General features: G+C 44.5%; 1 protein-coding gene across 6 annotated transcripts in view; it reads left to right on the top strand.

Moving 5' to 3' along the window:
- ADAM11 (ADAM metallopeptidase domain 11) overlaps nt 1-25,618 on the top strand; it is a 789,906-nt gene that overhangs the window by 200,123 nt on the left and 564,165 nt on the right. For all 6 annotated transcript variants that reach the window (XM_085646660.1, XM_085646679.1, XM_085646669.1 and 3 more), the window contains exon 4: nt 16,177-16,243. In XM_085646660.1, coding sequence (XP_085502786.1) covers nt 16,177-16,243 — 67 coding nt within the window. The remainder of the gene's footprint in view (nt 1-16,176; nt 16,244-25,618) is intronic.

The raw sequence follows: 25,618 nt of genomic DNA, 5'->3' as shown, positions 1-25,618 counted from the left end.
GTGGGGTGAGTAGCTCTGGGGCAGGCGAATGTACCTAATTGCTTGACCGGGTATTGACTACTTACTTTCAGGTGAATCCAGTTGTCCAGGTACAAGGGACGGAGCGCTAGGTGTTCATGTGTCTGGGAGCTGAGGCGCTTCAGGGACCAAATGTCACTTAATTCAGAGACTCCATTTCACCATCAGGCCTAGTGGCTATGCCTGTCTGGGTGCAGAGGTCCAGAGCCCCAGTTGTCCCATGTGATCAAACTAGTTTCTCTTTCTGGGTGGGTTACTGCTGCCTCATTGCATGGAGAGAGAAACCACACTTCCCTCCTTTGGTGCAAGTGAGGGAACCCAACAGCATCCATCGTAGGTCTTTGTGACCCTAACCAATTCTTCTGTTGCAGAGCCTAAGTTGCAAGCCAACTGATCTTCAGTTTTGGCTCCTTCGGCAGCTTTAGTTTCAGATGCTCCATTACCATGCAGTTACTTTCTGCTCAGGGCAGCCTCTGAGCCAAAAACCCCACAATTGGTCTTAGTACGCTATAACACCCCAGTCATTTCACATGCATTACTCTTTCCAGCAACCTCAGTATCAGTCCATGACGGCTGCATAGATTTAGACTGATAGAAATTGAATGCTGCATTAAGGAAGTAGGCTGGGTAGCCACTGATCCACTGGTGTAGAGAGAAAATGGGAGATTTACATATACGCTGGGTTTTCTGCAATACCAGTATATCTGGGGCGAAGTCACTAACAAAAACATCGAAAAAAATATATTGATGTGAAATATATTGATGTCCAAAATATAGTTTTTTAAAATATATAAAAAATTATGTTAAACAAATTATATTATAAAATTAACTAAAAAAAAAAATATATATTATATAAAAATAATGTAATTAACTAAAAAAATAGATATAATATACATTAAAAAATATATAATAAACACATTTAATTTAAAATAATTTAAACATACATATATAAAATTTAATATATAAATGTATATATTTACTTTAAAATAATTAATAAACTAATAACTAATTTATTTAAAAATATATAAAAATGTACCATTATATATATATATATATATATATATATATATATATATATATATATATATATATATATATATATATATACAAACCCCGCTCGCATTCCACTGCCACCAGTATTAGTGACGGAGCACGGACCACGTTTTTAGTGCATAGAAGTATTTTATTTAAACTCCTCCAACACCAGCCATCATGACGCGTTTCGAGCCCCAAGGCCCTTGATCACATGACGCGCTCTCTGGTAACAGGTACGTTTAAATGCATTTTTTTCCATTTTCTCTTAAAGTGCCAGTGCAATGGGTGGTTTTATATATTAGACATAGTGAACAGACCTTTGGCATTATAAAGTGCAAGTTATTAAGTAAACATCATATGAATAGCAGCAAATGTTATAATAAATAAATAAATATTCACAATTGATTACATGTTAAGGTTAAAAACAGTTTTAAATATGTAAAACCATTGATGTCAAAAAATTATATATTGTTGTTAATAACATATATCTGACAGCTTGCTAGACTTCGGCAGTAGTGCTTAGGTCTGGCTGTATCTAATTCAAAGCTGATTAGCAGGGAACCCCATTTGTGAGTATCCTGTATCTTCCATATGTTAATTACTATAATTCCCCCTGTTTTCCTCAAGATCTATTGCTTGCCTTTGTTCTTGCCTTGTCTCACTAATGTCTGCCTGTATTGCCCATTTAAGGGCTTTAGGTGGCGTTCAGGTCTAAATACCTGAAGTTGCCATAGACTTCGTACAGTTGTTGCTGTGCTATATAGCCATATAGCTTGTTGTTTCATCATGTGCAGTTATATTAAAAGCTCAAAGATAAATACCTGCAAATAAAATCTTTCCCATTGCGTGTAGTGCAAATACTAACAATTCTTAATTTGGGAGTCGGGCGGTTTTCATCTGTGATTCTGTTAACCTTATTTCATTTAGATTGATGTAATTTGACAGATTTAGTTCAGCTAGATTCTGTGCAATTGATTCACTAGAGGCATGTGTAGAGCTCCTCTGTAGCATTCAAGCCCCGTGGGGCCTTTGTATCTAAATCCAAAATGTACCGGGTCTCTAAGCGTCTTAGTGCCTTTTCTCTATTTCCTCCTCTCTTGTTAGGTGGGATGGCATCTATTAGGAAATACATGAGACCCTTAGGGTTTCCATTGTGTTTTTCTTCAAAGTGCCTCGCCACCGAGTAAGATTGGTCATGATTTTTGATAGTTCTTATGTGTTGGAGTACCCTTTTGTGGCCCTGCAGAATGGTACTGCCCACATATTGTAGGTCACAGGGGCACTCCAGCACATAAACAACAAACTCACTTTTACAAGTTAATGTTTTGGTGATAGGTTTGCTCACTTCACTGAAAGGTGTCTGGTAAGTAGTTTTGCTTGTCCCAAATTGGCAAGCTTTGCAAACTTTGCATTTATGGAAACCCTTTCTCTGGGATAACCATGTGACAGTTGGTGGAGTGCTTACATCATTATGTACCACGGAATCTTTCATTGAGGGTGCCCTGCTGAATGTGATGGAAGCTTGTCTTGGTAGCAAATGACCTATGATAGGATCTCCTAGCAGGAGTGGCCAATTTCTTTTGATGATATTTTTTATGTTTCTGTGCTGTTTGTTGTAGCCAAAAATCATTCTGAATGTTGTATCATCCTCACCTTGAGTTCTTTGCTTTCTTTTATCTGGTTTCTGTTCTAGGAGGCTTGCTCTGGGGATAGCTGCACTTTTCTTTATAGCTGCATCCACACATGTTTGCGTGTAGCCCCTTGCTAAGAATCTGAATTTGCTGTCTGTCTGTGCTTTTTTCAAATCATCCTGACCACTACAGATCCTTCTCAATCTAAGCATCTCCCCATAGGGGATGCTATAGATCAGGTGCGACAGATGGGAGCTGCTCGCATGTAAGACAGAATTCCCTGCCGTAGATTTCCTATGCAGTGTGGTCTCTATCTTACTTTCTTTTATGTAAATCTCAACACCCAGGAATGTGATTCTTTCTGGGCTAATGGTGGATGTAAAATGCAGGTTTAGGCTGTTTATATTGAGGCAGTCTATAAACTTTTGTGCTAACCTTTCTGAACCTTGCCATACTACAAAAAGATCATCTATAAATCTGTACCAACATTTCACATTATTGCTTAAAGTTGTTTCAAAGTGTTTATGGAGGACCAGCTCCTCCCCCCACCCCATATGCAGACAGGCATAGCTTGGGGAGAAGCTGGCCCCCATAGCCACCCCCTGTTGTTGTTGATAGTGGGCATTTTGGAACAGAATTTTTTTTTTCAGACAGAATTCAAGCATACTGATGATCATTTTACTATGCTGTTCTTGTTCCGATGTTCTTTTTGCAAGGTGATGACTCAGGGCCCTGAGTCAATCCTGGTGGTTGATAGAAGTATAGAGCGACGTGACATCCAAAGCAATTAGTAGATAGTCCTCTTTCCACTCCAGGTCTTGTATCTTGGATAGAAAATCCCCCGTGTCTCTGATGTAAGAGGGCAGTTGTTGGACATGGTCCTGTAGATAGTAGTCTACATATTGCGATGTTGCTTCTAGTAGACTGCATCGGGACGAGATTATAGGTCTGCCTGGAGGTTTGAGAGGGTCCTTATGCACTTTTGGAATAAAATATAGTATGGGAGTGACTGGATGGTCATTGCGTAGAAATTTGTATTTCTGTGCTGTGATTAGTCCTACACGTTTCCAAGCTATTAGCTGGCCATAATAGTTGCTCTGCATTGATTTGATTGATGTTTGATCACAGCGGAGATAACATTCCCTGTCCTTCAGTTGCTTGTTAGCCTCTTCAATATATGCTTTTTTACTCCAAATTACTAGGTTTCCCCCTTTGTCTGAGTTTCTAATGACAATATCTTTGTTGGTCTTTAATTTGCTGATCAATAGATGGTACTGTAGTTCTTTTTTGTTGTTTGTTTTCCTTCTGTTAGTTTTGTTGACCTCAAAGTTCAGTTTTTTAATGTCTGATATCACGTGCTCTTGAAAGATGTCGATGGCGTCTCTAGTTGTAATCGGGTTAAAGGTTGACCGTGGTATGAATGGGGTTGTTTCCCTGATTGATGCAGCCTGTCCACTAGATTGGATGTGTCAACTAGCAATCCCTTGAGTCCAATTCCATTGGTTTACAATACATTCAAACACTCTAATTAAAAAACATTGACATTTATTATATATAAAGCATGTGATACATCATATTTAAAAACAAAACTTAAAATAGTCCCTTCTTTGCACTTGTCTGAACAATAGATTTTTCCTTAATGAGACAAGAGAAAACAAAATTGGGAATATATAGGGAAAACCCTAAAACAGAGCTTAAATTCTTACAAAATAATCAAACAATAAAAACACCCCGTTATGAACCTGCATAACCGAGAAAACACAACATGGAAAGACAGTACACTTTGTCATATATTGCACATCCTCTTGAACACAACTGAGATTGTACCACTTATGAGATATTGGTACATTCGTCTCTATAGGTAGGTACCCGTTCCTTGGATTGTGCTTTATCTATGCGTCGACGCGTTTCGATGGGCTTGTTCGTATGCCACTATCTTTGTCAAGACCATTGATGAGGGTTTTCTCAGACTCAATGTTCCATATTTCAATCCTGTATTTTAAGATAAATATATCAATCAGTCATCCAATTTGGACCTTGTTTCCTTCTCCTCTTTCCTATCATCAATTCCTAGGTAGCCCTAACTTTCATTTCAACCTTCCAGTTTCATGTAAACCATAGTTTAATATATATCTCTCACACTTATCCCCCTGCATTTTTTCGAGTTAAATCTGGGTGGCTCATATTATCTTTATGTCAGGGTTCTCACCTTTTTATACTTTCAATTTTTTCTTTTCCTTGGGTAAATCTGCTATAGATAGTTAGTTGCTCTTCCTTTTCATTGTGGTGAGCCGTCCAAACTTTCTGCGTTATTTGCTGTTATCTACAAAACATATGTGTTCTCAGTCATATCTATTCTAAATTGGCCACTCCCGACTTCACCCTTTTAACCATAAAGCTTTCTCCCCAAATGCCTACCTTAAAGTTGATGCTGATGCTATTCGCGCCTTCTTAGATTTTGATATTTATGTTTTTTTGCACCGGACACAGGGGGAAAAGATTCCGGGTCTCCAGCGATCCTCCCTGTTCCATGAACCACCTTTACCTGAAACGGGAGGATTGGAGAATTGCCCCATGAGTCGTTACTCTCTATCACTCACCCAGTGTTTGTCTAATACGACGTATTCTTAAATAACTTTGAAGCAGAGATATTCCTCCCGCTATTATGCCTCGTATTATTCTTACCTATGGCGTTCAGGCAGTTTCGTTGATGCGGAAATGTTTCCTCGTAGTTTCTTACGCTACTCTGTATCGCGTACTACTATTTGACCTCGCTAACCTGCTTGCTTATTGGTCCTCATGTGCATGTGACCCAATACGGACTGGTACCATCGTATTTTTTATTAATCCCTATCTTTGCGTTCTCATTCTAAAATCCTAATGTCATACAATTTTGAGAAACCTCGCTATTAAAGTTACTCTATAAGAGCAGTTTGTTTCATATATTCGTTAAAATTCCAACTTGTGGCTTACTCGTAACGAGTTCACTGATAGGTATTCCTGCCTCTCTCCTTTGTTTTTTTCTTTTTTTCTCGATTAGTCGGTTACGTCTAAAACTTTATTACGCACCCATAGGCCCAATCAAGTCTGTAATCTCACCTGATTGGCCAATTGTTTGAGTAACAATTTTTTTTAATGTGTATTTATTGTCTCAACTGGATCGCATGATTCAATAAGGTCCTTGGACCGGTTCGCAGAGTGTTAAAAACGCAACCACATAGCTCCTGCTCAAAGATCTTAAGTTGCACCTTTACCGTCATATCTTTTGTGCATGAGACTGCTCCTAAGTGAAGTAAGGCTCTCCCGCATAACTCACGCAGTTCGTTATAATGATTAATACCCCCTCTCTACATGTTTAAGGGAGACTCACCCGAATCCCATACTCTATGATATACATTACTAGTAAAATAAAAACCTCATGCATCACTCGCGCGGTTTGTTATGGTAATCAATACCGTCTTTCTACATTTTTAAGGGAGACTCCCCCAAATCCCATACACTAAGATGTACGTAACTAATATCTCCATGTGTGTTTATTTTGTACGGAAAACTAATCCTCAGTTTACGCTCACATATAGCAAATAAGGCATATTTATTGTCTTGTAATGATGCTCATCCAATCTTCTTTAGAGTTTAACCCCCTGTCAACTGTATTTAAATGGCACATAAACCATTGCTCACGTTGTTTCCTTTTTGCATTCAAATCGCCCCCTCTCCTATTTACTGTCACCTGTTCCAGTACGAACCATTGAAACTGCTCACAGCCATGTTTCAATAGTTCATAATGGTCTGTGAGTGGAGCATTTGCTTTGTTCTTCCTGATTGCAGACTTGTGCTCCAACAAACAAATGCGGAGTTCTCTGCTTGTTTCCCCTACATATCCTAATCCGCAAGGACAGATCAGGAGATAGATTACATTTTTACTGCGACAGTTATTTAGAGATTTGGCCCACATTTTCTTGTTATTATGAATTATACTTTTAGTTACAATACACTGTGCGCATACAGAGCAAGTACCACATTTGTGGTTACCCCTTGCTCTCTCTCCTGTTAGTGTAGTCTGAGTATCGTACGTCTGTTTGTATGTATTCACTAGGGAATTGCGGATGGTTTTGTTTCGTCTAAATGAAAACAACGGTTTCTCTAATTTGTTGTTCGCTTCATAATTTAAAATTTTCCAATTTCTGTTGACTATATTCTTTATTTTGTTGCTCATATTTGAAAATTGTGAGACAAAGACAATTCTGCTACTTGATTTGTCCTTTTTATTTTTGTTGGTTTCTAATAAGCAGTCTCGGTTATAAAATCTTGCCCTTTTTAGTGAGTGTTTGATAAGCTTTCCTGGATACCCTCTGGCTTTTAATTTAATCGTGAGTATTTCCGCATGATGGTAAAAGTCCGATAGTGTGGTACAGTTTCGTCACAGTCTCAGAAACTCCCCAAAGGGAATATTATCCTTCTGAGATCGCAGATGATTGCTGTTATACGTTAATAAAGTGTTTTTGTCAGTCGGTTTAGAAAAAAGCTCAACCTGTAACACCTCTGCAACGTTCTTTATTTTTATATCTAAGAATTCCACATAAGAATTGCTATAATGCGCTGTGAATTTTAGGTTTGGATCTCCCAAGTTGATCCATTCTAAAAAGGATTCTAACTCATGACTGTCACCGTTCCAGATAAAGATAATGTCATCTATAAAACTGTGCCAACCCGAGATATTTTCAAAATATGGGGCCATTTCATTAAAAATAAGTTTCTGTTCGAAGTTGCCTACATAGAGACATGCCAGGCTGGGAGCACAGGTAGCCCCCATGCTGGTCCCTTTAACCTGAATGTATGCCTCCTCCCTAAATAAAAAGATGTTGTTTTTTAGAACCATATCAATGCATGACACATTAAAGTTTTTATTTGCACCTGCTAGATCTTCCCCCTCCAGAATATTTGAGATTACCCCGATGGTATCATTCTGGGGAATGTTAGTGTATAAGGCTTCAATGTCAAGGTTGACTAGGATTTGGGCACCCCGTTGAAGCCCTGCCCTTCAAATATCGAAATAGCATGGGCTGTGTCTTTAATATAGAATCTTTGTTTCTGTACTATGGGTTTCAAAAAATGGTCAACGTATCTGCTCAAAGGCTCTAATATTGAGCCTATGCTACTGACAATTGGCCTCATGGGGGGATCTTTGGTATTTTTATGGATTTTCGGCAAACCATAAATAGCCGGATTTATAGGGTGCATGTTCAAGAGATATTTATATTCATTGTCACAAATCCACCCCTCTTCACGTCCCTGGTTTAAAAGGGAGGCCACTTCTTTCTTCAGTTTATCAATGGCTGTTAGGCCGATGGGTCGATAATGCTCCCTCACATTAAGGAGATTCCTCATTCTCTTTTCGTAATCTGTAGAATCAAAGATTACGACCCCCCCGCCTTTATCGGCGGGTTTGATGGTGATATCATCACACTCCTGTAGTGATTTTAATGCTTTCTTCTGATCTACTGACAAATTGTGATTGTTATTTTTGGGGACAGCATTCCTCATGTTTTTGATATCCATTTCCACAACCCTTTCGAATATCTCTACATTTTTATCTACCTGACCTAGATTCGGGGTGAAAGTAGATTTGGGTTTAAAACCCGAAACATTCGGTGGTTGTATATATTGTTTATCTTCAAAAAACCTATTTAGCCTAATTTTTCTAAAAAACATCTTTAAATCACTTTCAAACTCATATGTGTTGTGGGGGGATATAGGCGCAAAGCTAAAACCTTTTTTCAAGATCTCTTGTTCGTCTTTGGTTAGTACCTTTTTTGATAGATTTATAATGGGTAATTCCTCTATCTCCAGTATTGTCTGCTCCTGGTCGTTAGGTATTCCTGCCCCGCATTCTGAGGTTGATGGTTCCTCTAGGGTTCTTGCCGATTGTAGTTTCTGTAACCCCTCTGTCCCTGATTCTGGCGTCTGCCTAAAAAAGGCTCTCGTTCAAATGTTGGTGCAGTCCTACTGTTATGTTCTACTTCTTGTTCCTCCTCGCTACTAGAGCCTGATGTTTCAGAGAAAGTTACCCGTTTATTGCCCCCTCTTGAATACACGGGTCTAGCATATTGGGGTTTTTCCCACCTTTGCTCTTGTCTATTTTTAAAATACTCCTTCCCTAAATATGGATATACTGTCTCTTCATTGTATCTATCTATATCCTTTCTCAGCTTCTTCATTTTTTTATTAGCCAAATAGTCTCTATAACTGTTGGTTTCACTCTCTAGTTTATCCATCTTTTTCTTGGCCTCTTCCAATACTGAATTTTGCCTGAGAAGAATCTCCAGGTCCTCTATTTGTTTTTTCTCTATTGCTATTAGTTCTTGGGCCGTCTCAATAATAAGAATGAGCCAGTCGCGGCTACAGCGATTCGCTATATGTGTCCATGTTTCTATAAATTTAGGGTTCTCAATAAAAAGTCCGGGTTCATTCCTCACTTGTAGTCCAATAGGAATTACCCCTGCCTTCAAGTATTCAATTAAAAATTCCGCATGTAATTCAGTGCGGATTGATTTCTTCTTTAAATTCAATATTTTCACCAATTGTTCATGACTGGTGTTTTTTAGAGCATTGGTGTTGCCATTACGAGGATTCTGACTAATAAGCCTATTGAATTGGTCTTCTGAGAATCCAAAGGTTTTCAATTTATCCATATTTGGTAAAGATTTGTTAATATCAATACAATTTGATTAATCTATGTGTCTTAGGGTAAACCTAAGCCCTCTCCAACCAACAGGTTGTGCTGAAAATTTGTAAAAAAGTAGAGAGATACCCCTTGTAGTGCTCAAGGGAATAGGGTACTCTTACAAGTGTCAACTAGCAATCCCTTGAGTCCAATTCCATTGGTTTACAATACATTCAAACACTCTAATTAAAAATCATCGACATTTATTATATATAAAGCATGTGATACATCATATTTAAAAACAAAACTTAAAATAGTCCCTTCTTTGCACTTGTCTGAACAATAGATTTTTCCTTAATGAGACAAGAGAAAACAAGGGCCTATTCCGATCCTGGAAAAATATTCCCCGTACGAATCGTATCTGGATTTTTTACCGTACGAATCGTACAAGTCCCGTACAAACTGGCAAGTACGATTCGTATGTGAAAAAGTCCATACGAATCGCATTGGGTAAATTCCCCAACACGTCCTCGGGTCGGAAAAGGTGTCCGACACGTCCCCGGACATTTTTACGTACGAATCTGAAAACTGAAGTCCGAGCGCGCAAGTACGATTCGTACCGTCCGTCCGATTGTACAACCGTATGGTAAAAAGACCGTTCGGAGCGAACTCCTATAGCAACCATGGCGACGTCCAAACAGGTGCCCGTTACGCGCCGAACACCCCCCCCAGCCCCCCGTATGTACGCGCCGTCCCCCCCCAGCCCCCCGTATGTACGCGCCGTCCCCCCCAGCCCCCCCACGGATGGACGCGCCGTACCCCCAGCCCCCCCGCGGATGGACGCGCCGTACCCCCAGCCCCCCGCGGATGGACGTGCTGTACCCCCAGCCCCCCCGTGGATGGACGCGCCGTACCCCCACCCCGGTGTGTACGGTGTGGACCCCCACCCGTGTATGTATGGCGCGGACCCCCACCCGTGTATGTACGGCGCGGACCCCTACCCCCGTAGCTCCGGTGCGGACCGCACCGTACCTACGGGGGTGGGGGTCCGCGCCGTACATACACGGGTGGGGGTCCGCACCGTACCTACGGGGGTGGGGGTCCACGCCGTACATACACAGGTGGGGGTCCGCGCCGTACCTACGGTGGAGGGGGTCCACGCCGTACATACACGGGTGGGAGTCCGCACCGTACCTACGGGGTGGGGGTACGGCGCGTCCATCCGTGGGGGGGCTGGGGGTACGGCGCGTCCATCCGCGGGGGGGCTGGGGGTATGGCGCGTACATCCGCGGGGGGGCTGGGGGTACGGCGCGTACATACGGGGGGCTGGGGGGGGACGGCACATACCGGGCCCCCTATTCCGCTCGCATCGCGGCGTACTTCGCTTTTCCGGCACTTTTTGGGTGCCGTAAAAATATTGCCGTCCGGACTGCTGTCGGTACGAATCGTACTTGCTGGGACGTAAAAACATGCCTAACTCCGTCCGGACGTCACGTCCGCGGTGTCCCGGATCACATTCGTATGTATTTTGCTGTCGGTTGGTGTTTTTTCCGACTCGTGCGTAAATGGTGTTTCCGTACGAATCGTACTTGCAAGTTTGTATGGTGTTTTTACCGGAGAAAACGCTCCGACCGACGGTTCGTACCCGGTTTTTCCAGGATCGGAATCGGCCCCAAAATTGGGAATATAAAGGGAAAACCCTAAAACAGAGCTTAAATTCTTACACAATAATCAAATAATAAAAAAAGATTGGATTACATTCCTACTTTCTTCTGCTAAATCCAATAGATTGTTGAATATTGGGTCATCAGAAGGCGTGAGGTCAAAAGAAGGTGATATATTTGAGGGTCCAGCTAACTGTTCTGAGGGTTCCCTGTCTGTTTTATCACTTAGGCGAAAGTGCTTCTTCAGTTTCAGTTTTCTCACGCTTTTGTAGATATTCACTCTGGTTTCTGCTTAGTTGAAACTAGTTTGAGGACAGTATGAAAATCCAAGGCTTAGAAGTTGTTTTTCTGCTTCGTTAAGTTTAATATAAGTCAAATTGATGATTGTCTGGTTATTTGAATGTTCTGTGCTGCTTAACGCCTCCATTTCTTTTTTGATGTTTGTGGTGCCAATTACGATCCGGTAAAAAAAATTCCCGTACGACTCGTATCCGGTCTTTTTACCGTACGAATCGTACAAGTGCCGTACAAACTGGCAATCACGATTCGCATGGTAAAAAGTCCATACGAACCGCCTTGGGAATTATTCCCCACACGTCCTCGGGTCGGAAAATGTGTCCGACACGTCCTCGGACGATTTACCGTACAAACGTGAAAAGCGAAGTCCGACCGGGGAATCACGATCCGTCCCGGGCGTCCGAATGTACAACCGTATGGTTAAAAGACCGTCCGCACCGAACTCCAATAGCAACCATGGAGACGTCCAAACAGGTGCCCGGTACGCGCCGTACCCCCCCCCAGCCCCCGCATGTACGCGCCGTACCCCCCCCAGCCCCCGCATGTACGCGCCGTACCCCCCCAGCCCCCGCATGTACGCGCCGTACCCCCCCCAGCCCCCGCATGTACGCGCCGTACCCCCCCCAGCCCCCGCAGGTACGTGCCGTACCCCCCCCAGCCCCCGCATGTACGCGCCGTAACCCCCCAGCCCCCGCATGTACGCGCCGTACCCCCCCCAGCCCCCACATGTACGCGCCGTACCCCCCCAGCCCCCGCATGTACGCGCCGTACCCCCGTGTATGTACACCCGAGTACGTGTCGAACCCCCGTGTATGTTCTTCACGTTTTAGCCGCTTAATCATTTCCTCTTTTAGCTTAGTTATTTCCTCTTTTAGTTGCCCCATGGTGTCTAATTCATCCGGTCAATCTGTTCCTGTAATTTCTGACGATCTTTCTCCGCATATTTGACTAAAATTATCATGAGCCTACACGATGAATCTAGATTTGTTTCTGCCCATTCACGCACCATGTCCTTATCTGGGTATTCATAGCTGGGTGCCGTTAATATCCTCAAGCCTCTTGGCACCCTGCCAACATCCAAATATCTCTGGAGGGATTTACCCTCCCACCATTTGCTTTGCTATATATACATATACACCTATAACATAAAATATCATAATAAAAACATTATGTTATAAAATAAAATACTAAAATATTTATACATTTTTAAACTTACATTTTGCACTTCATTGAGTGCAACAGTAGGAAAATTGTTGAATTGCATAAGGGTAAAAATGTATTATTCCCACTGCAATTACTGCAACATTAGGGAAAGTGTTGGATAGCGTAGGGGTAAAAATTACTATTCCCACTCCAGAGAGTGCAACAGTAAGGAATGTGTTGGATAGCAGAGGGGTAAAATTAGTATTTCTCAAAAATTTTAATAAAAAGAAAAAAGAAACAAAATACCAACTACAATACAAAAATTGTTAACACAAAAATAAAAAAATATATAAAAATATGAAAAATTATATAAGCTTGACAAATATTTTAATGTTAAAAAGTACTAAAATTTAACTACAATAACTAATTTATAAAAGTTAAAAATAACATTTTGCTAACAAATAACTATATTTAGCATAAATATATTATAATCAAAAAATTAATTATTAATGATTTTTAAATAAATTACTTCACACCATATTCCCCTATAAACGCACAAACAACTCCTACATAATAAACACAATTAACATATTTACCAATTAATTATTTATAATTAACAAACAATTAATAATTAATTTATAATAAATGAATTACCACAAACACTATAAAATCAAAATGTAAAATAAATACTAATAAAAAAACTATTAATTACTGTATTATAATCAAATTACTTCCCACCCTATTCCCCTATAAACCCACAACCCATTCCTAAAAATAACACAATTAACATCATTATCAATTAATTAATAAAATTTGATAACCAATTAATAATTAATGAATACATTTCTTTTTATAAATGCTAGTAAATAAAAACATGTTAATTACTTTATTCAAATTAAATTACATCCCACCCTATTCCTCTATAAACCCACAACCCGCTCCTAAAAAAAAACAATTAACATAATTATCAATTAATTAATTAATAAAATGTAATAACCAATTTATAATTAATAAAAAATAATTATAAATACTAATAAATAATTATTAATTACTTTATTATAATTAAATTACTTCCCACCCTATTCGCCTATAAACCGACAACCAGCTACTAAAAAATCCCACAATTAACATAATTATCAATTAATGAATTAATAAAATTTGATAACCAATTAATAATTAATACAAAATTAATTATAAATACTAATAAAAATTATTACTTTATTCAAATTAAATTACTTCCCACCCTATTCCCCTATAAACCCACAACCCACTCCTAAAAAAATAACACAATTTACAGAATTATCAATTAATTAATTAATTAAATGTAATAACCAATTAATAATTAATAAAAAATTAATTATAAATACTAATAAATAACAATTATTAATTACTTTATTATAATTAAATTACTTCCCACCCTATTCGCCTATAAACCGACAACCAGCTACTAAAAAATTCCACAATTAACATAATTATCAACTAATGAATTAATAAAATTTGATAACCAATTAATAATTAATACAAAATTAATTATAAATACTAATAAAAATTATTACTTTATTCAAATTAAATTACTTCCCGCCCTATTCCCCTATAAACCCACAACCCACTCCTAAAAAAATAACACAATTTACAGAATGATCAATTAATTAATTAATTAAATGTAATAACCAATTAATAATTAATAAAAAATAATTATAAATACTAATAAATAACAATTATTAATTAATTATTATAATTAAATTACTTCCCACCCCATCCCCCTATAAACCCACAACCCGCTACAGAACTAAAATACGCAAAATGTCATTAACATAAAATTAATCATGTCTAATAATTTCAAACATTCTTTTAAAAAAACAGCTATACTTATACAAAAAAATTAGATCACACTCTTTCAACATACATACTAAAATACAGAACACTAATATAAATATCGATATTATTAATAACGATATGTTTACAAATGATATTACTGACTTCGATATTACAGAAAGCGATATTTCTTACCTTCAAGTCGATATTCTGGTCAACGATATTCTTGCAGTTGATATTATGCCACTTCGATATTCAGATCTCGATATTCTGTCTGTGCATCGTCTGTTACATGCCAGACGAGTTCTTCACTCTGGCCCATGCTCTTGGGTAACCCTAGTGGTTCTGCATCATTCTGTTTCTGTTTGCCTATAGCGAGTTCTCTTGCTGCTGGAACTTTGCTGTCCTGACTGTCTTTGTTGCTGTACTCCAGAGAGGAGAAAAATGGCATTGCTTTCCAGTCTTTTCTGGGAAATGGGGATGTGTGATCCTGTATCAACCGCTGTGGCCTCACCATCCAGCAAATGATGTCATCAGCTAATGACTCCCCACACCCTTGTTCCACACCATCAGCCTGTTCAGAGATCACCCTCTCTCCCCTGATATCAGTCTACCTGGCACCAGTGAGGGCCCCCAACAATACCACGAACCTTGAAAATGACTGGAAACAACTACCTCACAAACCTCCTGTGGCGTCTTATGTACTCATTCCGCCTAGACTCTTTGGAACCTGCACACGCCCTGCAATGTGCCTTAGTGCTTTAAAAGAGCGCTTTAAAAAGTATATTGATAACTGAAGGCGATTCTTGGCACCTTCGGGTACTCCACGTTTGTTAACTCTGCCTTAAATTGCGCCAGTAAAAGCTCATGGATTGTACAGTGGGCTTCTGCATGTTTGTGGCTGCTAAAGGATCAGAATCTGCACATTTTATTTCACATTTTCATAGAGCGCTGCTGGACTTGTGTAGTGGGTGTTGGGGAGCCTGAGAATACAACAGCAGAGGATGGCCTCTTCACTGTGTGATCATCGCAGAAGGTTCAGTAATTCATCTGGACCTTCCTTTAAGGCTTCTCCTACTGATAAGTGTCAAAGGCTCTGTTCCCTTCGTAGTGACCTATCTAGCAGCGATTTGCCAGCTTCTAGTTACTGGGCCGCCAACTATTCATTTTAAAATATGCACATTTTCCTAGTGTTTTTCGGAACATCCCAGCAGTTTTCTATCACTTCCAAAACTGATCATAAAGGTTCAGCCAATGCAATTCAGAAAAGTTCCATCACTTTTTTAAAGAACTTTCCACCTTATCAATCTATGACAGTGTTCACCTTACCATCCCTCTGAATCCGTCCTTAGTCTGTGACAACACAGAACAGTTTACAGAGCCAAGGAGAGTTGTCCTTGCGTGTTCATTAGCATAGTATGGTGATAATATAGTCTTAAACCAGAGCAAATACTTTGTGAAAACAGGAGAGAGCTGCCACTTGCATTTATAAACAAGAAGTTCTCAGCCTGGCAACATCCACGTGATTCATTTGCTTCATATTACAACAGGTTTAGTGAGGCTTCAACACAAACACAACCAACCTATATCGAAACAATAAATCAATATATCACAAAGAGCAATTTATTCTCACATTACTTTTTCAATAAAATCCAGCTATCAAAATGTAACATCGTATGCCTCTAGTACCATAGTAACAAAAAATGGAATGGGTTTATCGTTTTGATATTGAGGTTGAACGTGTTTGGGTTATATCCTCACAGAAATTGTTGTAATAATATATCCATGAAATTGGGGCCAGTGGGATTTTCTGGTCTTTTTCAGGTAGAGGATAGCAGGGCCTTCAGAAATGACAAAAACATCCCAGTCCTGTACTGTTTCTGAAGTCCATTTCTTTCTCTCTCCACAGCCACTTGCTGTCGTCACACTACGTTGAGCGTCACTTCGACCACGAAGGCAACGCCACACATACATCGGTAAGTGATGGACTGCAGTTGAGCAAACAGACAGGGGCTGTGTCTTTTCTGCCCTGTTGGTTGAGGGTAACGGTGATTGGCAGAGGGACTGATGACCCTGCTAGTTGAAGTGCACACACCGAATGGGATGACAGCTCCTTATATAGTGAAGACTGTAGCAGCGAGTCGGCAGGCTGAACGGCAAAGGTCCAAGTAGCTCTACCTACTCCTTTCTTCTGCCATTGAGTCCCAGACTGTCTTCTCAAATTCTTGATATCACAGTAAGAAACTGTTAGACCTGGCACCTTGGCGTGAGTTTCCCTTCCACTTTTTGCTGATGTGCCTCATTGTGTTTTGTTGGTGTTAGCTGCTCAGGGTACTGTGCCACTGCTAATCAGTGCCACAGTGCAAGTGCTCCCTTTGGAAAAGTGTATACATTGATTGGTGTCCATGTTTGGCTTATTTGGTTTACTATCAGCCCCTAGTAAAGTGTACCAGGAGTGCCAGGGCTTGTAAATACAAATGCTGCTGGTGGGCTTGCAGCACTGGTTGTGCCACCCACAGAAGCAGCCTAGTAAAATGTTTCTAGGGCCTGCCACTGCAGAACCTGCACGCGGTCTGGTACTGTCGCGCTGATTGCGCAAGTGCACCTATTTGCCAGTCCCTAAACCTTCCCTTAACTTCATATTAGTCACCCCTCTTGTAGGTCCAAGGGCAGGGTGCATTGTAGGCATAAGGTAGGACATGCCCTGATGTGTGTGGCATGTCCTAATAGTGAATTACAGCCATTTTCGTTTTTCACTATTGAAGGCTACCTGCTCTCCATAGGCCAGAATGGGCTTCTGGAATTACTACACGCTGTAATACCAGTGGACTCAGAGAGCATGGTAGAAAGTCAAGTTTAGTATGCCTGAACAGAGAATAATAAAATACTTCTTTTAGTAAAGTTTATTTTAATATCCTGTGTTTGTAAATACTACTTTTAGAAAGTTAGTATTTACTGACCTGGCCATTTCAGTCCGCCTCTGCTGTGTGTGTGTGTTCTGCCTAGTAACAGGGAAGAGCAGGGCTGGGGAATTCCAGGAGACAGGCTGGCTGCCAGCTGGTGGGTAGAGAGATTACACCAGGATGGGTGGGAGGAGTACACCTTTGACTCTGAATAGACCTGTGCTCTGCCTCCACAATGCCGGCTCCGCCCCCTGTGGAGCGGCTGATGTCTCTGCCCTGCTGCTGAAAGGAGAGAGCAGAGTCACCACAACAAAGTGCTCCAAAACCGGACTGAGCCAGGCCCAGGCCCAGGCCCCCTGGCGACAAAGAACAAAAGAATTGTGCTATAAAAGAAGGAGCCCTGCTCCTAAGAAATCAGATCCTGTTTGCGCCAAGAAGAACCTCTGCCCGAAGAGAAGGACCTGGGAAAGCTGCATGGAGGACTACTGTCTCTGACCTGTGAGACTGGCCTGTGGTGGGTGCCTTGCTGCTGAAGGAGAGGAGGAAAAGAAGCTGCCGTGGGTGATTCTACAACGCTGACCCCAGAGAACCTGTGCACCCCCTCATCTCGCTGAGCAACGCGACTTCTGCCGCCGGAGCTGCTGTGAGCAACGTAAAGGCCTGCCAGCCTGAGCAAAGCAAGCAACTGCCCCCTCGAGCCGTAGCTCGCAACGTAAGGAGGAGATCACCGTGTCTGAGCGCTGAGCCCCTGCGACCCCCTCCGGGCCGTAGAGACTACTGTAAAGACCTGAAGTGCCCTGGTTCGCCACATCCGGACGAAGCTAACAGCGCGCTGCGCTGCGACATCACCCCCGGGCTGCCCCTCCTGCTTCCCACTTCGCTGGTGGGCTGAGAAGTCGGAAAAGTGCCCCCACGAAACATCGTCGTCCACGGAGAAGCCGGGACCAGGACGCAACGTGGGACACTCGTGAAAGACGTCTGCAAGCCTCCGCGAACATTGCCCCCAAAGAACTAAGGTATTTGTGACTTGTACGCCGTGGTACGACCCGTACTTGCCTTTGTACGAGCCATACCTGCTCTGCCGTCCTTGTGCGGCGCGTACCTGCCTCTGTACGGTCCGTACAGTGAAAAATCCATTGCCGGCGCTCACGCGGGAAGCGTGGGACTTGGCAAGAGACGTCCCGAACGTGTACGACGCGTACCTGCGAGGGTACGGTCCGTACGGTTCACGTCCGGCATACGCGTACTCACGTGAGAAGCGTGAGGAACGGCACGACACGTCCAAATAGCGGTATGACGCGTACCGGAGGCGCTACGAAGCGTACAATACCCCAAAGAAGCATTTTTAAAGTAGAACTTGGCCATTTTAAGATCTGTGGACTGCCTAAAAGCAATACAAGTAACTGGAGCCTCATATGAGTGAAGAACTGTATTTTTGAAAGCCTGCTTAAAGAAATCTTATATATAAAGAACTTTATTTTTACATAAATACAGCCTTGTGTCTCTGTGTGGTGGGTTGGTGGTTATTGTGTGGGACACTGTGAATGCTTAACCTAATGCCCTCTGGAATCTAGCCTGACTGCTCGCGCCACGTTACCTAGAGGGTGAGCAGGGGTTATTTTTAAAGAGGTAATCCTACGCCCTGACTTAGAGGAAAGGGTCCCTTCTTGTCGCAAGTGCATACCTGCGCCAACCAGAGACCCCGGATTCTAACATTGGTGGCAGCGGTGAGGATTTACGGATTTGCATTCTTGGTGTCTGCGCAGTGATTACTAGCCATTGCACAGTGAGGACAGTCCAGTAGCTTGAGCCAAAGAACTTTACAATTTTAATTTCGCTTGCCAAGACAAGAAGATCCCTTGTGTTTGGAGTCATGCCGGGCCCAAACAGCATAGAGAAAACAGCATCTGAAGCCTCAGAGGCTGGAGAATTGGAAAGGGATGAATCAAAGCTGGACAGCTACACAAAAAACCAACTCAGGAGCTTTTGCAAGAAGTTCAAGGTTCCACATGTAGGATGTAGGCTCAAACCAGATCTCTACAAGGCGCTGAAAGCCTGGATGGAATCAAGAGGTGGCGTTGAGGAGATTGTGCCAGTGGAACCAGCAGAGAGCACCCACAGTTTTGGCGGAGGCCTGTCACCAGAGGAGCTGGCAGACAGACAGGCCGCCAGAGAGCAAGAGGTCACTTTGGCAAAACTGAAATTAAATTGCCAGTTGGAGCTAGAGAGCAAGAAACTGGCTCTGGAAGAAAAGAGAATGGCTCCGGAGGAAAGAAAGATTCTGATGGAGCACGACGCAAGAATGAGGGAGTTGGCGATAAAGGAGAAAAGTTTGGAAAACCCTCCCTCTGGTGGCAGCGCAATGCCGGTGCAGGTAGAGTCAAGGGTGTACATGCCAAAAGATGTAGTTAAAGAGTATTTCAAGAATGATGACATAGGGCAATGGTTCCGGGCCTATGAGATAGCCATGTCCTCCCACCGGGTCCCTGAGAGAGATTGGGGAGCGGGGTTGTGGGGGCGGTTCCTCAGTGAGGGGCGGGACACACTCTTAGATTTGCCCTCTGATGTCTACACTCTTACCCCCACATGAAAGAAGCTTTAATGACCAGATATGGGCCAACTCCTGAATTATATAGACAGAGGTTCAGGGGGTGTACCAAGATTGTGGGGAGTACGTATGTGGAGTATGTAACCTTTTTCTGCAGAGCACTGGATGGCTGGGTGAAGGGTAGCAAAGTGAATGATTTCCAAGGTCTCTTTGATCTAATTGCATGGGAGCACTTGTCGCTTAATTGTTTTCCTGAGCTACGCCAACACCTGATGGATAGCAAGCTGACTAACCCTAGGAAGCTTGCTGAAGAGGCAGACCGCTGGGTCAGCACCAGGGTCCACAAGGGTCAAGTGGGAGACTCCGCCAAGGGTGGGCAGGGTCCCCAGCAGAAGAGTGGGGGGGACAAGGGAAAACAGAAAGGGTTCCAAAAAGGCCCCCAAAGTAATCCCCAAGGGAACCAGCAGAAAGTTTCGCAGCCTCCCCCACCCCCGAAGCCGACAGGGGCCCCGACAGGTAAATCTGTTCCCAAGGGGCCCTCTCAATGTTATAAATGTGGTGAACTAGGTCACTTTGCCAGTGATCCCAAGTGTCGCCAGTATGTGGAACCCGCGTGACCACCCGGTCGATGGCAGCCAGTAGGGGTGTTGAAGGGACCCTGGAGCCTGAGGGAGAGGCCCAGGAACCGGCTTTAGGGAGAGGGCGCAGGAGGCACGGGAAACCGGCTCCTAAAGTTCCCACGGCCCAGGAGGAAGCAGACCTTGAGGGGGATGCCCTGGAGCCTACCGGGGAACAGATAGCCGAACTGGGGGACCTGCCTGAGCTGACCCATTGGCAGTAAGAAGGAGGCCCCACCAGGGAGGAATTCTGCAGGGAGTAGAAAGAGTGCCCCTCTCTAGTGGGTATGCGGCAGCAGGCTGCAGCCCAGGCCAATGGTGATCAGTCCGGTACTCACTTAATCTACTGGGAGAACGACCTCCTGTACTCAGAGCCTAAGGTTGCTGAACCTGGGTCAGCCCGTGCGCTGGTGGTACCCCAGAAGTTCAGAGCCTTCCTACTGGGGCTGGCTCACGACGTTCCGTTAGCATGGCATTTGGGGCAGGACAAGACCTTCGAAAGGCTTGTCACACACTTTTATTGGCCTCAAATGCGCAGGAGTTCTGACATTCACTGCAGGACATGCCAGACTTGCCAGGCAAGTGGCAAGAGTGGAAGGAAGCTGAAGGCTCCACTCCAACCTTTCCCTGTGGTCAGTACCCCATTCCAGCGAGTGGGGATTGACATTGTGGGGCCACTGGACTCCAAGACAGCCATGGGCAACAGGTTTATCCTGGTCTTGGTGGACCATGCCACCCGGTACCCTGAAGCCATCCCTCTGAGGACAATTACGGCCCCCGTGGTGGGACGGGCACTGATGGGAATTTTCTCACGAGTAGGATTCCCTATAGAGGTGGAGTCCAACAGGGGGACCAATTTCATATCGAAATATATGAAATCCCTTTGGCAAGAGTGTGGTGTGACATACAAGTTCACCACCCCTTACCATCCCCAAGGAAACGGGTTGGTTGAGAGATTCAACCAAACCCTAAAGGGCATGATTATGGGTCTTGAGGAACCCATGAGGCGTAAGTGGGACGTCCTCTTACCATGCCTTCTCTTTGCGTACTGCGAGGTGCCACAAAAGTCTCTGGGGTTCAGTCCCTTTGAGCTTTTGTATGGCCACCCAGTACGAGGACCTCTTAGTCTGGTCAAGGAAGGCTGGGAGCAATCTCCCAGAAAACCTCCCCAGAATGTATACAGTTACTTGCTGGCCTTCCGGAACCAGACTCGGCGTTTCAGGCAACTTGCTGAGGCAAATCTGGAAGCCAGCCAGGAGGAAATGAAGCGGTGGTACGACCAGAACGCCACTCTGGTTGAGCTTCTACCTTGTCAAAAGGTATGGGTCCTGGCCCCTGTGGAGCCTTGTGCACTCCAGGACAAGTGGACAGGACCCTTTGAGATTGTGGAGCGCAAGAGTTCTGTCACCTACTTGGTGGACTTGCAGTCTCCGAGGAACCCCTTGAGGGTCCTCCATGTCAATCGACTGAAGCCCCACTTGGAAAGGTCCGAAGTGGGCATGCTCTTGGCCACCGATGAGGGGACGGAGGAGGAGTCTGAGCCTCTTCCTGACCTCTTGGTAGCCTCAGAGCGAGACGGGTCAGTGGATGGAGTTAGCCTCTCACCCACCCTGACCCCTGAGCAACAGGATGACTGCTGCCAGCTGCTGGGGCAGTTTCCTGACCTGTTCTCCCTGGTTCCTGGTATCACAGATTGGTGCGTCCATGATGTGGATACAGGAGACAACTTACCTGTGAAGCACAAGGCTTACAGGGTAACTGACAGGGTCAGAGCCTGCATCAAAGAGGAGGTCTCAAAGATGCTTGCTCTTGGGGTGGTTGAGTCCTCCAGCAGTCCTTGGGCCAGCGCCGGGTGCCACACCCGACCTCCGGTTCTGTGTGGACTACCGAGGACTCAATTCAGTCACGAAGACTGACGCGCACCCCATCCCCAGAGCTGATGAGCTCATCGATCGGTTAGGGGCTGCACGGTACCTCACCACGTTTGATTTAACGTCTGGGTACTGGCAGATCGCCTTGACTGATGGGGCCAAAGAGAGGTCCGCAGTCTCCACACCAGATGGGCATTTCCAGTTCCGGGTTATGCCATTTGGGATGAAGAATGCCCCTGCCACCTTCCAGAGGTTGGTCAACCAGGTGTTGGCTAGGCTGACCGAGTTCAGCGCAGCATACCTGGATGATATCGCAGTGTTCAGCGGCACATGGAAAGAACACCTGCAACACCTCTGGGAAGTGTTGATGGCGCTGCGCAAGGCAGGCCTCACGATCAAGGCAAGCAAGTGTCAGATCGGGCAGGGTTCCGTGGTGTACTAGGGACACCAAGTAGGGAGCGGCCAGGTGGCGCCCCTACAACCCAAGATCGAAACCATCCTGGCTTGGGAGCCCCCAAAGACCCAGACGGAGGTGAGGGCCTTTTTAGGACTCACAGGGTACTACAGGAGGTTTGTCAAGGGGTATGGCAGCATCGTTGCCCCCTTGACAGAGCTGACTTCGAAGAAGCAGCCCAGGAAAGTGATCTTTACTGACACCTGTCAGAAGGCTTTTGACACCCTGAAGACTGCCATGTGCACGGCGCCCGTGCTCTTGGCTCCTGACTTCTCCAAAGAATTCCTAGTGCAGACAGACGCATCAGAGCATGGTGTAGAGGCTGTTCTCTCACAGATGACTGAGGAGGGCTGGGACCAACCTGTAGCCTTCATAAGTAGGAGGCTACTTCCACGGGAACAAAGGTGGAGTGCGATAGAGCGAGAAGCATTTACTGTGGTCTGGGCGCTGAAGTAGCTGAGGCCCTACTTGTTTGGGGATCACTTCCGGATTCAGACCGACCACAGGCCCCTCAGATGGTTGATGCAAATGAGGGGTGAGAACCCAAAACTGTTGAGGTGGTCCATCTCCCTACAGGGTATGGACTTTACGGTGGAGCATCGCCCTGGCACAGATCACGCCAATGCTGACGGTCTGTCCAGGTTTTTCCGCCTTAGTGAAGAGGAACTCCCTGGGGTAGGGTAGTTCCCCCCACATTTCAGCTGGAGGGGACACGTGTTAGACCTGGCACCTTGGCGTGAGTTTCCCTTCCACTTTTTGCTGATGTGCCTCATTGTGTTTTGTTGGTGTTAGCTGCTCAGGGCACTGTGCCACTGCTAATCAGTACCACAGTGCAAGTGCTCCCTTTGGAAAAGTGTATACATTGATTGGTGTCCATGTTTGGCTTATTTGGTTTACTATCAGCCCCTAGTAAAGTGCACCAGGAGTGCCAGGGCTTGTAAATACAAATGCTGCTGGTGGGCTTGCAGCACTGGTTGTGCCACCCACAGAAGCGACCTAGTAAAATGTTTCTAGGGTCTGCCACTGCAGAACCTGCGCGCGGTCTGGTACTGTTGCGCTGATTGCGCAAGTGCACCTACTTGCCAGTCCCTAAACCTTCCCTTAACTACATATTAGTCACCCCTCTGGTAGGCCCAAGGGCAGGGTGCATTGTAGGCATAAGGTAGGACATGCCCTGGTGTGTGTGGCATGTCCTAATAGTGAATTACAGCCATTTTTGTTTTTCACTATTGAAGGCTACCTGCTCTCCATAGGCCAGAATGGGCTGCTGGAATTACTACACGCTGTAATCCCAGTGGACTCAGAGAGCATGGTAGAAAGTCAAGTTTAGTATGCCTGAACTCAGAATAATAAAATACTTCTTTTAGTAAAGTTTATTTTAATATCCTGTGTTTGTAAATACTACTTTTAGAAAGTTAGTATTTACTGACCTGGCCATTTCAGTCCGCCTCTGCTGTGTGTGTGTGTTCTGCCTAGTAACAGTAAAGGAGCAGGGCTGGGGAATTCCAGGAGACAGGCTGGCTGCCAGGTGGTGGGTAGAGAGATTACACCAGGATGGGTGGGAGGAGTACACCTTTGACTCTGAATAGGCCTGTGCTCTGCCTCCACAATGCCGGCTCCACCCCCTGTGGAGCAGCTGATGTCTCTGCCCTGCTGCTGAAAGGAAAGAGCAGAGTCACCACAACAAAGTGCTCCAAAACTGGACTGAGCCAGGCCCAGGCCCCCTGGCGACAAAGAACAAAAGAATTGTGCTATAAAAGAAGGAGCCCTGCTCCTAAGAAATCAGATCCTGTTTGCGCCAAGAAGAACCTCTGCCCGAAGAGAAGGACCTGGGAAAGCTGCATGGAGGACTACTGTCTCTGACCTGTGAGACTGGCCTGTGGTTGGTGCCTTGCTGCTGAAGGAGAGGAGGAAAAAGACTGAAAGACTTTTGATCAACTTGTGCTTGAAACAATCTCCAAGGGCTTGCTGGTGAACTTGCCCCCTGATCTGCGCCCCAGGAACAGTGGGCGCTACCCCCCCCTAGAAGGAGAAGAAGCTGCCGTGGGTGAATCTACAACGCTGACCCCAGAGAACCTGTGCACCCCCTCATCTCGCTGAGCAACGCGACTTCTGCCGCCGGAGCTGCTGTGAGCAACGTAAAGGCCTGCCAGCCTGAGCAAAGCAAGCAACTGCCCCCTCGAGCCGTAGCTCGCAACGTAAGGAGGAGATCACCGTGTCTGAGCGCTGAGCCCCTGCGACCCCCTCCGGGCCGTAGAGACTACTGTAAAGACCTGAAGTGCCCTGGTTCGCCACATCCGGACGAAGCTAACAGCGCTCTGCGCTGTGACATCACCCCCGGGCTGCCCCTCCTGCTTCCCACTTCGCTGGTGGGCTGAGAAGTCGGAAAAGTGCACCCACGAAGCATCGTCGTCCGCGGAGGAGCCGGGACCAGGACGCGACGTGGGACACTCGTGAAAGACGTCTGCAAGCCTCCGCGAACATTGCCCCCAAAGAACTAAGGTATTTGTGACTTGTACACCGTGGTACGATCCGTATTTGCCTTTGTACGAGCCGTACCTGCTCTGCCGTCCTTGTGCGGCACGTCCCTGCCTCTGTACGGTCCGTACAGTGAAAAATCCATTGCCGGCGCTCACGCGGGAAGCGTGGGACTTGGCAAGAGACGTCCCGAACGTGTATGACGCGTACCTGCGAGGGTCCGGTCCATACGGTTCACGTCCGGCATACGCGTACTCACGTGAGAAGCGTGAGGAACGGCACGACGCGTCCAAATAGTGGTACGACGCGTACCAGAGGCGCTACGAAGCGTACAATACCCCAAAGAAGCATTTTTAAAGTAGAACTTTGCCATTTTAAGATCTGTGGACTGCCTAAAAGCAATACAAGTAACTGGAGCCTCATATAAGTGAAGAACTGTATTTTTGAAAGCCTGCTTAAAGAAATCTTATATATAAAGAA

Source organism: Triturus cristatus, chromosome 1_1, assembly GCF_964204655.1.
Source record: "Triturus cristatus chromosome 1_1, aTriCri1.1, whole genome shotgun sequence".
Lineage (NCBI taxonomy): Eukaryota > Metazoa > Chordata > Amphibia > Caudata > Salamandridae > Triturus > Triturus cristatus.
Note: the sequence above shows the minus strand (reverse complement) of the source record. Positions and strands in the feature narration are given on the sequence as shown.